This window comes from Talpa europaea (genome assembly GCF_964194135.1).
Source record: "Talpa europaea genome assembly, chromosome: X".
Classification (NCBI taxonomy): Eukaryota; Metazoa; Chordata; class Mammalia; order Eulipotyphla; family Talpidae; genus Talpa; species Talpa europaea.
The window spans coordinates 65,771,190-65,787,653 of record NC_140081.1 but is presented as its reverse complement, the minus strand read 5'-3'; the positions used below and the strand labels follow the sequence as shown (position 1 = coordinate 65,787,653).

Sequence of the window (16,464 nt, the reverse complement as noted above, 5' to 3'; positions counted from 1 at the left end):
AACTCAGTAATTTCATTTTTAGGAATCCATCCATTCAACAGAAATATTTGAACATAGTGAATAAATATGGGTATATTCTACTGATTTTCAGCACTGGATTTAAAACTAAAAATCCATTAACTGCCTACAGTTACAAAATGCCCTGGCCTCACATTGGCATGACTGTATAAATTATGATACATCCATTCTATGGATGTACAGATGTATATTAAAAATGCTTTAAATAAGTGGAAATAGAAAATCACCCAGTGTGATGTAATTTTTTTTTCCCAAAGGTGCATACCAAACGGCTGACAGTTTGAGAGTTTTGAGAGGAAAGTTAAAGACACAGGAGGAGGTAAAAAGGGTCTTTCACTCCACACCAGCATTTTATTTAAAATTCCAGACATACAGCAAACGTGAAAGAACACCAATACACCCACTTTCTTGTCATCAACATTAAAAAATGACATCTTATGTATTTTTAAAGATATATTTATTTATACAAGAACTGGGATAAAGGTCAGAGGCGCAGGAGGGTGAGAGAATTCACCAGAGACAGAGTGGGGAGCAGAACAGGCAGACGGACTGAAGACACCGCTGAGGGCAGCAGCAGGGAGCAGCAAGCGAGGCAGGAGAGGCCTGCCGGCGCCTTGTGGGAATCTCCCTGGCTGGTCAGGAATCGAACAGGCGCTGTAGAGGCAGCAAATACAGCATACTTTTAAATATAGAGTTTGAGTTTTTTAATACATGGACATTGACTTTAATAATATTGGTGCAAGGGGTTAAGCACCACACTATGAAGCAATCTGCAGCCTCTGCAGCACGAGTTTGATCCCGGGCCGGTCAGGGAGAAACCCACATGGCGAGCAGATCTCTCCTGTTTCACCCACTGCTCCCCTCAGCAGTGAATTTCAGTCAGTCTGCCTGTTGGTTCCCGCTCTGTCTCTGGTGAATCCTCTCACACACACACCCCCAATCTCTGGCCTATGCCCCAGCTCTTGTACGCATAAATTAAATCTTTTAAAAAAAAACACAGTTAGAGCAGTTGGTGATAAAGAGCTGCTATTTCAGGTTAACGTCCCACTTCTGATATAGAAACCTTAACTTCTCCGATCAGTATTGTCCATGGTAACTAATAAACATAGAAATGAGAATCCCAAGCCTTCCCACAAATCAAAAAATCAAAAAGCATTATTTACGTAAGTATTACACTCAAAGACATAAAAATGGGTGTCATTAATAGAAACTATTAAGGAGTAAATCATGAACATCATCTTTTAAATGAAAGTTAAAACACGGAATACCACAAATATTTACGACTTTTATGCTGAACTCAAGTCTACACACTCTCCAACCAACACAGAAAATACTCTTCCCATAACTGGAAAAGGAATGAGATTAAGATAAATTTCACTGGAGTCAAACGCATAACAAACACAAGAGGAATACCGACTGTCACATCAGCGTTTGCCAGATTAAATTTCAGATGCATTCGGACACTTCCTGAACGGCCACTTGACAAAGCAAAACACGGACTGTGCACATTTCATTACGCGAGACCATCTCTCTGTCCTTCGTAAAACTTGTCTATTACCACTCCTGGCTGGTGATTAATGCGAGAGCAGCTTCGTTTCCTTTCCCGTTAACTCAAGCTCCTGAAAACTATTTTTCAAACTCCTCATCCTTCCCTCCGATTACTTACTGTTAAAATTGTGTTCCTCAGGTTGCTTGTTGGTTAACCAGATATCTCCATATGGATCTTCATTATTCCACAGCGCCAGGTAATGACTCTTCCCGCCCCTCAAAGGTCTCTCGGGAATCTCTCCATGCGCACGATTCCTGAAGGGAGTTTCTAAACAAATAGCGTCCAAGGTCCCTCCACAGTGGACGTTATCGATGCACAGGATCCCCTGGCCTAATCTTTTCTCGTTGTACAGACAGGAGACTCTGGAAATTTTCATTTCTATGCCAACTTTAAGAATATTTTTATACACGAGAGAATTCAAGCCGGGGTCCAGGTAGCACTTCTCCTGGTACACCCCGTCGGAGATGGTCACATCATAGCAGTAAAGGGGCGGTTTGGGTACCGTGTCGCGTGGTTCATCCTCTAACAGGTACCTCTGCACGGCCAGCACAGCGACAGGAACCACCTCTGAGGGGGTGACCCACTGGAGAGGTGAGTCGGTTATCTGCTCTAGAGTCTTTTGGATCCAGGACCTGGGTCCCAGGGCGCGGGCCCTCCGGATCACCCCTCCTGGGACCCCAGATCGATTTCTCTCTGGGTTCTGCAGGTCTTGCCCAGCATGGGAGGGGCCAGCCTGGGGTTGCTCTGACTCACCAGACATTGTGGGCCAGTGTGCGCCCGCCTCACTCTTCAGAACTAGTTCGCCCCGTCCCAAGCGCCCAGAGCGCAAAACCTGGCGCCCGGACGACCGCTGCTACTCTGCCCCTTCACACAGACGAGGCCCCGCCCCGTGGCTGCGCTGCCTGGACGTCACGCGCGCGCGCGTCAGCTCCAGCCCCGCCCCTTCTGGCGCACTTCCAACACTGAGGCGCCGTTACTAGGCAGTCACTCGCGCGTTTACTGACGTAGCGGCTTCTCCTGACCCGGAGTCCTCACGATTGCTAAAGGCGGGCGGGGCGGAGCAACAGAAAGCGTCGGTCGCCATGGTTCCCAAAGCACGGCTGGAGGGCGGGGGGAGGGGCCCTCTCGTTCCTGGCCTGACTAGAAAAAATTGCCCAGTTGGAAAAGAAAAAGTCACTGGAAGCGGGGAGCGAGTTATCATAGCCCAGGAGTTTGGGGGTTTGGATCTTAGTCAGCAACAGAAAGTTAATTAGAGTTGGTTAATGTACATAAATGTGATCAATTTGGGTCTCCTGTAATATGAACAAAACCGGATGATGTATGCACAGCCTTCATGACAGTGCCTCACACAAAAAGGTCTTCATAAACGTTAGCTGCTATTGCCATTAGCATAATTGTCTGTAGTGGCTCCTGAGTGCAGAGTGAGTGAATTAGTGATTAGGTGCAAATGAAAACAGAAAATTGCCGAATTGCCTTGGAAAACAGCTACCTTTAGATTAGATCTCTTAAAGTGTGCTTATTTTTAATACAATACCTGGCTTAACATACAGCTCAGATATAGACTTTTAGAAACTGTATTTCTAAACTGTAAGGAATGTGTATGGATTTAATAAAAAGCGAAAAAAAGCTGGTAAGAATAGTCAGAAATAAAAAAAATCATTTAAGATATGTGCCACCACACACAGAATGTAGTAGTTGCCCTAAAAATACTCTTGAAGGAAAATGTTTGTAATTTCTGTTTGTTTTTAATTTATTGAAATTTGTTTATGAAAGGATTCTTTAAATATTTCTGTTGATATTTGGAAAGGTGCATACAAATGCCTGAAGTTCATCCTTGAGAATTTTTTAAAAGATCGTGATAGGCTTATTTCGATTACATTTAACTCCCTTTGCTCTCTATTTTGTCATACTTTATTCACTATTTAATGAAATCCCTAATATGAGGCAGGTACTGTTCTTGCCATTGGGGATAAAGTAGTCAGACTCCTGTAGTCAAGCTGCTTTTCATTCTTTGGTCTGAAGAATCTTGCCATTATTCCTATTCAACTAATTCGCTCATTCTACATGTATTTCTTGGGTTTCAGTGCTGAGCCAGGCATAATCTTGTAATGGAGACCAAACAACATAATGAGGAGAAGGGAAGAAAATGGATGGGCCAGGAGTTAAAATTGTATATGGAGTCTGATTCAGGAAGGGCTCTCAAGAGCTTGAATAGAGCAGAGACTGCAGGAAGTGAGGGAGTATGTGAATATCTCAGAAAGGGACACTTGAATCAGAGAGAACACCAAGGCCAGACCGCGTATGACAAGAAGTATACTTGATATTTTTTTTAAGGTCATTTTTTTCCACTTTTTGTTTTTTTAAGATTTTATTTATTTATTTATTTTTAAACTTTTTTTTAAAAAAAGATGTATTTACTTATGCATACAAGAGGTAGGGCACAGGCCAGAGGTGCGGGAGCGAGAGGACCCACAGAGACAGAACGGGGAACAGAACAGGCACACTGACTGAAATACACTGCTGAGGGGAGCAGCGGGGGAGACAGGAGAAGTCCGCTGCGCTACGTGGGCTGCTCCAGGCCAGGCTGTTGATCGAACTCGCGCTGCTGAGGCTGCGGACAGCCTCACAGGCAGCATCTCAGCCCGCTGCCACCAGGGAGGCCCTAAGCAGTTTATTTATTTATGTAACAGCTGGGGTACAGGCCAGAGGCTGGGAGGGTGAGAGGATTCACCAGAGACAGAGTGGGGAACAGAACAGGCAGACTGACTAAAATACACTGCTGAGGGGAGCAGTGGGAGAAACAGAGAGGTTTGCGGCGCCTTGTGGTAGCTCCCTGGCCAGCCAGGAATCGAATCCGCGCTGCAAAGGCTGCGGACGGCTTCACAGCGCGGTGTTCAACCCGCTGCACCACCGGGGAGGCCTTATGCTTGCTTTTTTTTAAGGAAATTAAAAATTCCCGTTGAGTGGAGTTCAGGGGTAAGGGGGAAGAGTCATAAGTGATGAAATCAGAACAGGACCCTGTAGGCATTCCTCTGTTTTGAGCAGAAGATCGACATAACACTTCAGCTGGAGCCTCACTTCCTTCATGAAACCTCCATAAAACAATTCACTCTAGAATGATCCTTTTTAAAAATCTTATCACTTAATGTGTATAACTCATTTAGCATTGGTCATCTAATACCTTATAATTAACAGAGCTTCTAATGACTGTTTCTTGTCTCTCTAACTCAGGATGTCAACCTGGACACTCCTGACATTTTGGGTTATAAAAATCGTTGTGAGACTGTCTTGCGCACTGCAGGACATTTAGCAACATTCCTGGCCTTTAACCACTAGATGGGTGTAGCACTCCCCACTTCTTTCAAATCCCCCACTCCCCCTTCCAGTAGTGACAACCAAAAGTATCAATATTTGTAGATATTGACGACTTTCCTTGGTGGGGGGGGTAAAATATCCTCGTTAGGAGCCACTAATAAACTTTTTGAGATCCGATTTATTCTTTTTTGTTTCCTATATTCCTTTCACTACTGTTACGCATAAAAGGCATTCAAATATTGTAAAGAAATGAAAGTCATGCCCAGTTTTTCTACCAAAAGGGATATACACACATGTGCGTTTATATAATATACAAACAAACATCCAAACTCACAAAACATATTGTAAAATAAGTAAGATCCATGAGTGTAGGTATTTTGTTATGTTCGCTACTGAGTCTACAGTGCCAAAAGTAATATCTAGCATATAGTGGATAGTCAATAGTAATTGTTGAATGAATAAATGAAATTATGATTTTACTGGATTTATAGCAGGCATCATTAAATATCTATATTGATTATTCAAGGAGCACTGATTTGATATCTTTGAAATCTGCTCCTTCAGCATCCCCCAAACTATATACCCAGAGGGATTTATACAAAATAGTATTGTATCATCATATTCTGAATCCTTACAGATAATTCATAACAGATGTATATTGGCAGTGGTGCTCAATAGTTGGGGATTACTGGAGTTGGGAAGAAATGGCATCCATCTTTCTTTATACAATACTGGACACAATAATTTCTGTATAGTGATTATGGGTACACGTTTGGAATTTTTTGTATTGCTCTACTGAGAATCTGTTGATAGTATATGTCACCAAGAATTATGGTGTCAACTTGAGTAGTTATCACATCTATATATGAATGCTCCCTGATATGTTACAAGCATCTGTTATAGGATGAATTACACAATAATAAAATAAATAAGAAAGAAGACTTTTAGAGCCAATAATGGGTATCACTTAGGTTATTGATTCCCCCCTCCAGACCTAAATGATTGTTGTAGTGCCCTCCAGAGTTGAAAATAGTAAAAACATGTAATTTATAGTACTTTACAAAATGGTAATGTTCTAGCATATTCAAAACACTTTAAACACATCATAAAATTTATTTTGGTAGTCTGCTAAATTTGGTACATATATGTGCCATATTGATTTTCCTCATCTTTAAAACTGAACATATAAAAGTGATCAAGGTTGTTGAGAAATAAAGTTAGTTTACATGGGCAAAATGCTTAAAACAGTGTCTGGCACATACTAAGAATTCCATAAATCCTAGCCATTGTCACTATCCTAAAAGGAAAATAAAGGCACAACATAAAATCATACAATGCTAGATCTATAGATTAGTGTTCTTCAAACAGTGGGTTGTAAGGCATTAATGAAGTCATGAAGTCAATTTGACTCAAAACCAGCAATTAAAAATATAAAAAAGTATAATACTAGAAAATGCCAGAATACACAGTACATAATAAAGGTAAGAATTGTTTTTTAAAATTTGTGTTTTATAGGAAGGTCCAAAATCAAGGAGTCTGGAGAACCACTCCATACACCTGCCCAACAAGAGGTTCCTGAAGTTCTCTGCCTTGCTACCTGCCTCCTGTTGTTCCTGGGGTTCTACAGCCTAATCTGCTGTGGTTCAGGAGTGCAGGTCCTCGCCCAGGAAAAGGACAGGGTTCCAGGAAAAAGGCAAGGCCCATGGGCTGACTATCCATCTAAGATTTGCAGCAAGGAAGGAGTGGGAGTGATCCGAGTGGAAGAGGGAGCCATGGGGGAGTCAGGTGGTGGTAGTGGGTGGATTATTGGTGGGAGGGCTGCACCTAAGGGGAACAATAACTATAGAAAGATGACCCACGATGTAGGAAAGTAAAATAAACAAACAAACAAACAAACAAACAAATAAATAAATAGGGCCTCCCTGGTGGCCCAAGGGGTTAAGTACAGCACTATGAAGCTATCCAAGGCTAACCCACATGGCGCAGCAGACCTCTCCTGTCTCACCCGCTGCTCCCCTCAGCAGTGTGTTTCAGTCAGTCTGCCTATTCTGCTCCCCACTCTGTCTCTGGTGAATCCTCTCACACCCCCAGCTCTGACCTGTACCCCAGTTCTTGTATGCATAAATAAATAAATCTTTAAAAAAATAAAAAAAACAGGGCCTCCCCGGTGGCGCAGCGGTTGAGCGCTGGGTTGCGATACTGCCCGCAGCCTCTGCAGTGCCGGTTCCATCCCCGGCTGCTCCCCGGCCACCGGGGGAGGGTCTCACATGGCGCGCAGACCTCTCCTGCCGCCCGCTGCTCCCCTCAGCAGTGTACTTCTGTCCTTCTGCCTGTTCTGCATCCTGCTCTGACTCTGGTGAATTCTCTCACCCCCCCCCCCGCGCTTCTGACTGTACCCAGTGCTTGTATAAATAAATAAATAAATAAATCTAAAAAAAAAAACCCATAAAAATAAATAAATAAAAAATAAAAAACAAATAAAATTTGTGTTTTAGATTTGTTGGTATACATATTTATATAAAGGGTTGTAATGTAAAATGTTTTTCTTCCTATAGATTGAAGATATATATATATCTTTATATATATAAGAAAAACTGAAAAATAACTGCTGTAGTTCAACCCCCCCCCTTTCATTACAAATGAAGAAGCCGAGGTCCATAAAATGGGACTAACACAACCCAAGATCACATAGTTCCAGAACTACTAGCTAAATCCCCAGCAAATGCCTTTTCCACGACATACATTTGGGCAAATCCTGGATTATCCCCCAGGTTATAATTTTTTTATTTGAAAACCCTTATTTTTGTTATTTGCCGTTGAGTAGCTTTGTTTGATCTTCTTATTCACTTAACTGCCTTTGATTTATTTGCTTAGGTAGGTAAATCTGCACCTTTTCCTTGGGTCTTGAGCACTGGGTATTGGAGACACACCTGTAGGTTTATCAAATTTATAAAATCGTGAGAGTATTGGTAGAAATGTGGGGGAGGAGGAAAAAAGAAATGCTTTGACTAGTTGTTGCTAAAAGGATGTAGAGAGTTCAGATGCTCTCTCAAAGAGTATTTAGGTAAGCTCTCCAACCATCACCACGGTAACAGGAGGACCTGAGGGTGGCTGCCTGGCAACCAGAACACTACATTCTCCAGCTCAGTGCTGCCCTTTTCCAACATTTTTCCCTTTAAAGGTTACTTTTTAATGATTTTATTAACAAAATTGTCTCTATACAAAAGGATTAATCTGCATAGTTTATAAAATCTCCTATATAATTGGAATCAAGGATGTTCCTATGTTACCTTTTTATCAAATGTTGCCTGTTTTGATTTATTTGTTGGCTGTGCATAAACAGATGTCTGTAAAACAGACTCAACTTAACAGTAGTTGCATACTACTTTTGCCCCTCGGCATCTTAAATGCTCATATTTCTCCCCATGACTTTGCTTGTCCTGAGTAGATATTAGATGCACAATAAATGGTTGATTAATGCTGTTCACTCCTTTCTCTACCTCTATTCAAACCCTATTTTTTATAAAGAGCTCATTGATTAGCCTTTCTTCTGAGTCTTAATATTGCTTAAATTTATTTATTTATTTATTTATTTATTTATTTATTTATTTATTTATGCATACAAGAACTGGAGTGTAGGCCAGAGGTGCAGGGGGTGAGGGGATTCACTAGAGACAGAGTGGGAAGCAGAACAGGCAGACAGACTGAAATGCACTGCTAAGGGGAACAGCGGGCAAGACAGGAGAGGTCTGCTGGGCCATGTGGGTCAGCTCCCTGGCTGGGAATTAAATTCAGGCTGCAGTGGCTGGGAATAGCTTGATAGCACTGTGACTTAACCCCTGTGCTACCAGGGAGGCCCTGAATCTTAATATTTTTATATCTGAAAAAAGACTTTGATTTTTAGAATATGGATATGACAATTTTCAATTTATTAAGTATTTGTTTCCTTAATTATTAATGGAATAATAATAATAATAATAATAATTATAATAATATAATACTAAACTTCCACGATTTTACAGATTAATTTATTCCCACTTATCCTCATTTGTCATCCTAATGTGATTCATTTAGCATCAAGGAATTTCTGCTTCGTGAAATGTGTGGGTCGAATTTGGTAAACATTTCAGAAATCCTAATACTAGTGTGTATATTGGTGTGTGCCTTATCTGAAATAGAGCTGGGTCAGAAAGTTGGAAAGCTGTTTATCTAAAGATATTTATTGTTATTGTTTAAATAATAGCTTTAATGAAACACAACTCACAAAACAAACAATACACCCATTTGAAGTGGAATTCAGTTGTTTTTAACGTATTCAAAGAGTTGTATAATCATCATCATGACCTAATATGAGAGCTTTTTATCATTCCATAAAGATACCCTCTACACATCAGCAGTGATTGCCAATTCCAACTCTCCCCACCCCAGTCACTGGCAACCACTGATCTACTTTCTGTCACTTTGGATTTGCCTATTTTAAATATTTCATGTTAATGGAAACATGCATAGTGTATGGCTTCCTAGCATATTGGTTTCAAGTTTTACCCATGTTCTTGCATACTTCTTTTTTTTGCTGAATGTTTCATTTTATGAATGTACTACATTATGTTTATCATTCATTGACTGATGAACGTTTGGGTTAGTTCTGCTTTTCACATTTATGAATAAGACTGCTGTGAATATTAATGAATGAGATTTTGAATGGGCAAATGTTTTCAAATCTCTTACATAGGAGTGAAGTTGCTGGCTCAGATGCAATTCTATGTTTAACTATTTGAGAAACTGCCAAACTGTATTTCAAAGTGCTGCAACATTTTACATTCCCACCAGCAATGTACAAGAGTTACAGTCTTGTCAACGTTTGTTATTGCCCATCTTTATTTATTGTAGTCATACTAGTGGGTATGAAATGGTATCTCATTGTGGCTTTGATTTACATTTGTAATGACTAATTTTGACTATGTTTAATTATTTATTTATTATTTAAAGATTCATTTATACAAGCACTGGGTACAGTCAGAAGCACGGGACAGTGAGTGAGAGAACTCACCAGAGCCAGAGCGGGGAGCAGAGCAGGCAGAAGGAACGAGGTACAATGCTGAGGGGAGCAGCGGGCGGCAGGAGAGGTCTGCGCGCCATGCGCGACCCTCCTCCGGTGGAGGGGAGCAGCCGGGGATCGAACCGGCCCTGCAGAGGCTGTGGGCAGCTTCGCAACCCAGGGCTCAACCACTGCGCCACCGGGGAGGCCCTAATTTTGAGCGTTTTCATGTGCTTATTGGCCATTTTATATCTCCATTGGAGAAATGTCAATTCAGATATTTTGCCAATTTTTTAATTGTGGTATCTATTATTGAGTTGTAAGAGGTCTTTATTTATATTTTTTTCATATATTCTAGATGTAAGTCCTACATCAGATATATGTGTTGAAAATATTTTCTCCAATTGTGTGGGTTGTCTTTTCATTTTCTTGGTGGTGTCCCTCAAAGAATAAAAGATTTTGTGTGTGTGTGTGCATTTGTTTGTACTTTTTGGTGTTGTATCTAAGGAACCATTTCTTAATTCAAGGTCACAAAGATTTACTAGTAAGACTTTTAACTAGAAGTTTTATAGTTTAAGCTCTTATATTTAGATCTATGTTCCATTTTATGTTAATTTTTGAAGGTGGTGTGAGATAAGAGTCCAACTTCACAACTTCATTGTTTGGCCTGTGGAATCTAGATGTTTCAGCACCAATTGCTGAAAATATTTTCCCCCATTTTCACCTTGTCAAAAGCAATTTTAAGGATTTATTTTTGGACTCAATTTTATTCCTCTGATTTTCAGAGCTATCCTTATGCCAGTGTCACACAGTTTTGATAGCTATAGCTTTGTGGTAAGTTTTGAAATTGGCAGACTTCCAAGTTTGCTCTTTTAAAAAAATGTTATTTTAGATATTCTGGGTCCCTTGCATTTCCATAAGAATTTTAGGATCAGCTTATCAATTTCTACAAAAATGGTAGCTGGGATTTTGAATCTGTATATCAGTTTGGGGAATAGTGCCATCTTAACAATGTCAAGTCTTCTGATCCTTGAACATGAGATGTCTTTCCATTTGGGCAAATCTTTTCTAACTTTTTTCAGTATATGTTTTATTTCTCAGTGTACAAATCCCATACTTTCTTGATTAAATTTATTTCAAAAAAATTTATAATTTTAAGCATATATTCCATTTTTAATAAAATTTATTGTCAGATTTTCACTGACAGTATTTAGAAATAGAATTGATTTTTATATGTGAATATTGTGTTCTACTGCTTTGCTATATTTCTATTTACTCCAAATAATTTTTTAGTGGATTCCTTAGGATTTTCTGTAAATGAGATCAACACTTAGCTTCACTGATCTTTTCTAATTTAGTCTATTCTATTTTATTTATTTCTTCTCTAATATTTATCATTTCATTTCTTCTAAATTTGGTCTTAGTTTATTTTTTTCTAATTTTGGGGGGTGTAAAGTTATACTGTTTATTTGAAATCTTTCTTAATTCTTAGTGTAACAATTTATCAGTATTAGTGATATCACCATTAGATCAATCCTTACATAGTTCCCATAGTCCTTTATCATAATCCATTGAGTCCCCTCTACACTTTGTACCCCACAATCCTACCTTTCTGATAGCCTCACTTCTACAGTCAGATTTCTAACATTTGTTTTGTTTTATTTTTGCCTGTTCCTCTATTATATATATATTTCACATGAGTAAAATCATTCAGTGCTTCTCTTTCTCCTTCTGACTTAGCATCATACCCTCCAATTCTATCCATGTTGTTATAAATGGCAAGATTTCATCTTTTTTATAACTGCAGCATTCCAGGAAAGGTTGAACTTAATGAGCAAGCTTATTGGCAATAGACCAACATCAACTGCACCAAGGTGATCTGCTCCCCACTCTGTTGTTTAGGGGAAAAAAATTCATCTTCTGAGAGAGATGACGTTACCCAAAACCTCTACAATTTTCCATGTACAAAGTTTAGTGTTCAACAAAAAATTAGCAGATTTTCTAGGAAGCAGGACCAAATGACCAAAAACCAAGAAAACAAACAAGAGAAACATATACACACAGGTGATTTTTAAAAAATATTGTAGTTAACAGACTTGGTCTTTAAAATAATTTTGATTAATATGTTCAAAAAATAAATAAAATTGATAGATGATTTTATAAAGTTATGGAAATTATAAAATACAATCAAATGAAAATTCAAGAATTAAGTAAAGAACAACTGAAATTAATAGTTTAGTGGCTAAATTTAGCAAAGATTAAACAGAAGTGAGAATCAGTGGATTAGATTGGTCAGTAGACCATATTCAGACTAATACTGAGAAAAACATTGACTACAGGGTATAGAAAAGAGAATAATAAGATACAGAAACATGGTAAAAAATGTCTATGATATATGTAATTGGAAGGGAAGAAGAAAAGAAGACAAATTCGGTGCTGAAATAAATAATTTCCAGGGATATTCTACAAACTGAAGAAAGGCCTCAAGCTATATACTTGATAGGTTATATGAATCTGATGTAACATGACTAGTGGTAAGCACCATAACATACCCCAAAGACATCTACATCTTAATCCTCAGAACTGTGAAAATATTATGTTATATAGTTGAAGGAAGTTAAGGTTCCAGATGGAATTAAGGTTTTTAATAAACTGAATTTATGATAAGGAGAGTATCCTAGACCCAGGTGGGCCCTTAAAATTGGAAGAGGAAAAAATTCAAAGTAATGATCAAATTACTTTGCATGAACATTTTTATGTTAGTAATATATTAAAGTTGATTTTACTGTAAAAAGAAAAATGGAAAAGGAAGGTAATAGTTTCAGTTAGTGAAGGATGTGGTGACTGGATTGAACCAACCATTGCTGACCTTAAAGATAGAGGAAGGGGGGCATGAGCCAAGGAATGCATGTGGCTTCTAGAAGTTCGAAATGGCTATCAGTTTACAATCAATAAGAAAACTGGGACCTTAGTCTTGTAAATGCAAAGAATTGTATTCTGAATGAGTAAAAAAATGGATTTTCCCCTTAGAGCCTCCAGAATAGAACTCATTCTTGCTGACTCCTTGATTTGAGTCAGTGAGACAGATTCTGGACCTCTGAACTACAAAACTGCAAGATAACAAACATGTTGTTTTAGTCACTAGGTTTGTAGTAACTCATATGGTCACAGTACAAAACTAATACAGTGAGAAAGAAAACTAGACATAGGTACATCAAAGTAAAACTGACAGATACCAGAATCAAAGAGAAAAAATTTAAAGTAACTAAGAACAAAGACACATTTTCTTTGCAGGAGCAACAATAATCTTGACAATGAAATTTTCAAAATAAATAATGAAAGAGACAATGTTGTGATATCTTCAAAGTACTGGGGTGAAAAAAGGTCCAACCTGCCAAAAATTATTTCAAAATGAGGGTGGAATTAAAAAGGTTTAAGAGAAACAAACAAACAAAAATCAGAGCACGTATAATGCACTAAAAGAAACAGTAAAAGGATGTATTTAGGCAAGAGGAAATGATCCCAAATGGAAACAGTTTATTCAAGAAGAAATGAAGAAGACTAAAAAGAATTAGTATGAGTAAATCTACATGAATATTAGGTGTTTCTAACAACAATCATATCTTTTAGAGTTTAAAATATATGTGCAGCTAAAATATTTACCAGCACAAAAGGTAGGCAGGTGTAAATGGAGTTGGAATGTTTTAAGATTTCTTACCTTAGGGCCTTCTTGGTGGCATAAGGGGTTAAGACGCAACCTGTGAAGCTATCAGCAGCCACTGCAGCACGAGTTTGATCCCCCCTCCCCCAGGGAGCAACCCACATGGCACAGCACACCTCTCCTGACTAGCCCACTGCTAGTGTATTTCTGTCAATCTGCCTATTCTGCTCCCCACTCTGTCTCTGGTGAATCTTCTCACCCCCACACTTCCGGCCTGTACCCTAGTTCTTGTGTGCATAAATAAATAAATCTTTTTAAAAAAGATTTCTTACCTTGTCTGGAAAGTGGTAAAGGCACTAAATGAACTTGGTATAGTCAAGCATTCCTTTAAAAGAAATCAGAAAGCACTAGCTCTAAACAAACAAAAATAATAAATTCTACTCCATAAAATTAAGGCATTTTAAGAGAGTTAAAATGTAGGCTATGGGGGGACCGCTCCTGGGGGCTCAGGTCGTTGAGGGTCGCGCCCTGAAGCTGTCAGCAGCTTTTGCAGCGCCGGCTCCAGCCAGCCAGCCGGCGAGGGTCCCACATGGTGCGGCAGACCTCTCCTGTCTCGCCAGTTCCTCGGCTCAGCAGTGTATCGCGTCAGTCTGCCTGTGCTGTTCCCTGCTCTGTCTCTGGTGAATCCTCTCACCCTCCCCGGCATCTGGCCTTTACCCTGGTTTTTGTATAAATAAATAAATAAATAAATAAATCTTAAAAAAAAAAATATAGGCTATGGGGTGGGAGAAAATAGTTGTAGTACTTACATCTGAGGAAGGACTTATATGCAGAATATATACAGAAGTACAAATCAACAAAGAAAAAGACAATCCAATTATTTAAAATAGCAAATAACAACAGCATCAAAAATAAGATGCCCAAATAAGCAATAAGAAAATAACAAGGTGCTTAATTTTGTTAGTAAATCCAAATTAAGTATGAAGTAAATCCAAATTAAAACCAAAGCTTATTACATTCATTAGGAATGGTAACATTTAAAACAGACGAGTGTTAGCAAGGCTGTAGGATGTGGGAACTCTAATACCACAGTTGGTGGGATTGTAAATTTACTGTGGAAAACTGATGAACTGTATATTTTAGAATTTACCATATTAGCCAGTAATTCCAGTCAGATATATAAGCACAACAGGAACGCCTAAACATGTGTACAAAAATAAATTTATGAGACTGTTCATATCAGTATTATTTGTAACAGTGAAAAATAACCCAAATATTTATCAACAATAGCATGAATGAATTACATTATATTCATAAAATGAAATTGCAGCAGCAATGAAAATAAATTACAAACAACATGGGTACATTTCACCAAAAATAATTTTGAGCAAAATAAACTAGATACAAAAAGGATATGCACAAACATTGAATAATTCCATTTATAAAGTTCAACAATAGACAAAACTCATCTATGGCGACAGAAGGCAGGATAGTGGTTTACACTGTGAAGCCAATCACTGAGGGGAACAGGGATGAAGCTCTGGGTTGCAGGTGATGTTTTATATCCTGATCTGGATGTTTATACCATAAATGTGATTATTTTATAAAAAAAAATCAATGTATGCTTTTCATGCATGCATTTTAATCTATGCATGTTATATGTTATATGTCAATAAAAATACTCACAGAGGGGCCTCCCTGGTGGTGCAAAGGGTTGAGATGCAGCACTGTGAAGCTATCTGCAGCCACTGCAGCACGAGTTTGATCTCCGGCCAGGGAGGTGACCCACATGGCACAGCACAACTCTCCTGCTGAGCCCGCTGCTCCCCTCAGCAGCGTATTTCAGTACATCTGCCTGTTCTGCTCCCCACTCTGTCTCTGGTGAATCCTCTCACCCCCCCATATCTCTGGCCTGCACCCCAGCTCTTGTATGCATAAATAAATAAATCTTAAAAATATGTTCACAGAAAAAAGAGTGATAGCATCCAGAGATAGAAAGAATTGTGAAATAGGTATTTTTGTTCATTTTTATTAAAATTTGATTGATATTCCTTTTGAACATTGAAAATTATAGTTGTGGAAATTTCTAGTATGCTTATCATTGACCATACAATTCCAATTCTGGGACTCTGTCTGTCATACTTAATATCATTGTTGGCTTAAATTTTTTCGTTCCCACTATACGTGTGTGATTGGATTGTTCCAATGTCTAAATTGGCTCCCTTAAATTTAAATATTGCCGTGAACTGATTCTGGCCAATGAAACTTGAGTGGAAGTGACATTCCCAGAAACAAAATAGAAATGACCAGTGATTGGGTTAAAAACAAGCAGCAAAACCCATCAAAATAAAAACAACAAGAAAACCCTCAATCTCATAAAGTTAAGTAAATTCAAATAAAATAGTAATGAAATTTTAATTTTCACCTATTTGGATTTATAAATTAGAAAAAGAAACACCAAACACTATGTTGACAGTGGATTGGGGAACTGGGCACCATTAGACTCATGCTCAGGTTCTCACTCCTGGGAAATGGGCATGCCCAAATCAGAACCCATGTCTGTCTGTATGCAGGGCAGATGGGCCTGTTCTTCTTATCACTCATCACCCATTCCTGCCCTACCATCTTTGTGGTAGAATGCTTGAAGGTAGCCCTATCCAGGCTACACACTGTGCCATCAACTGCATTTCAATCACTAATTCTCTCACTCTCCAAACTCTGTTTGAAAAGTTGGAATTGCAAATGTGTCAAAGCCAAAACAACAGCTGCATTATTAGTTGGCAAGAAGTCAGACTGAACCACTGGACAGCTAAATAACCATGTCTATAATGTTGTCTTCTTGTATTCAAGGAAAATTCCTTCACCATGAGGGAAAAATAAGGA

The 16,464-nt window shown here is 38.8% G+C and overlaps 1 protein-coding gene across 1 annotated transcript in view; it reads right to left on the bottom strand.

Moving 5' to 3' along the window:
* Window positions 1-2,327, bottom strand: part of RADX (RPA1 related single stranded DNA binding protein, X-linked) — a gene marked incomplete at both ends in the record, with an annotated part of 59,901 nt that extends 57,574 nt beyond the window's left edge. The window contains one exon of the mRNA XM_084258780.1: window positions 1,685-2,327. Within this exon, the coding sequence (XP_084114906.1) occupies window positions 1,685-2,327 (643 nt within the window). The remainder of the gene's footprint in view (window positions 1-1,684) is intronic.
* Between the last annotated feature and the right edge of the window lie 14,137 nt (window positions 2,328-16,464).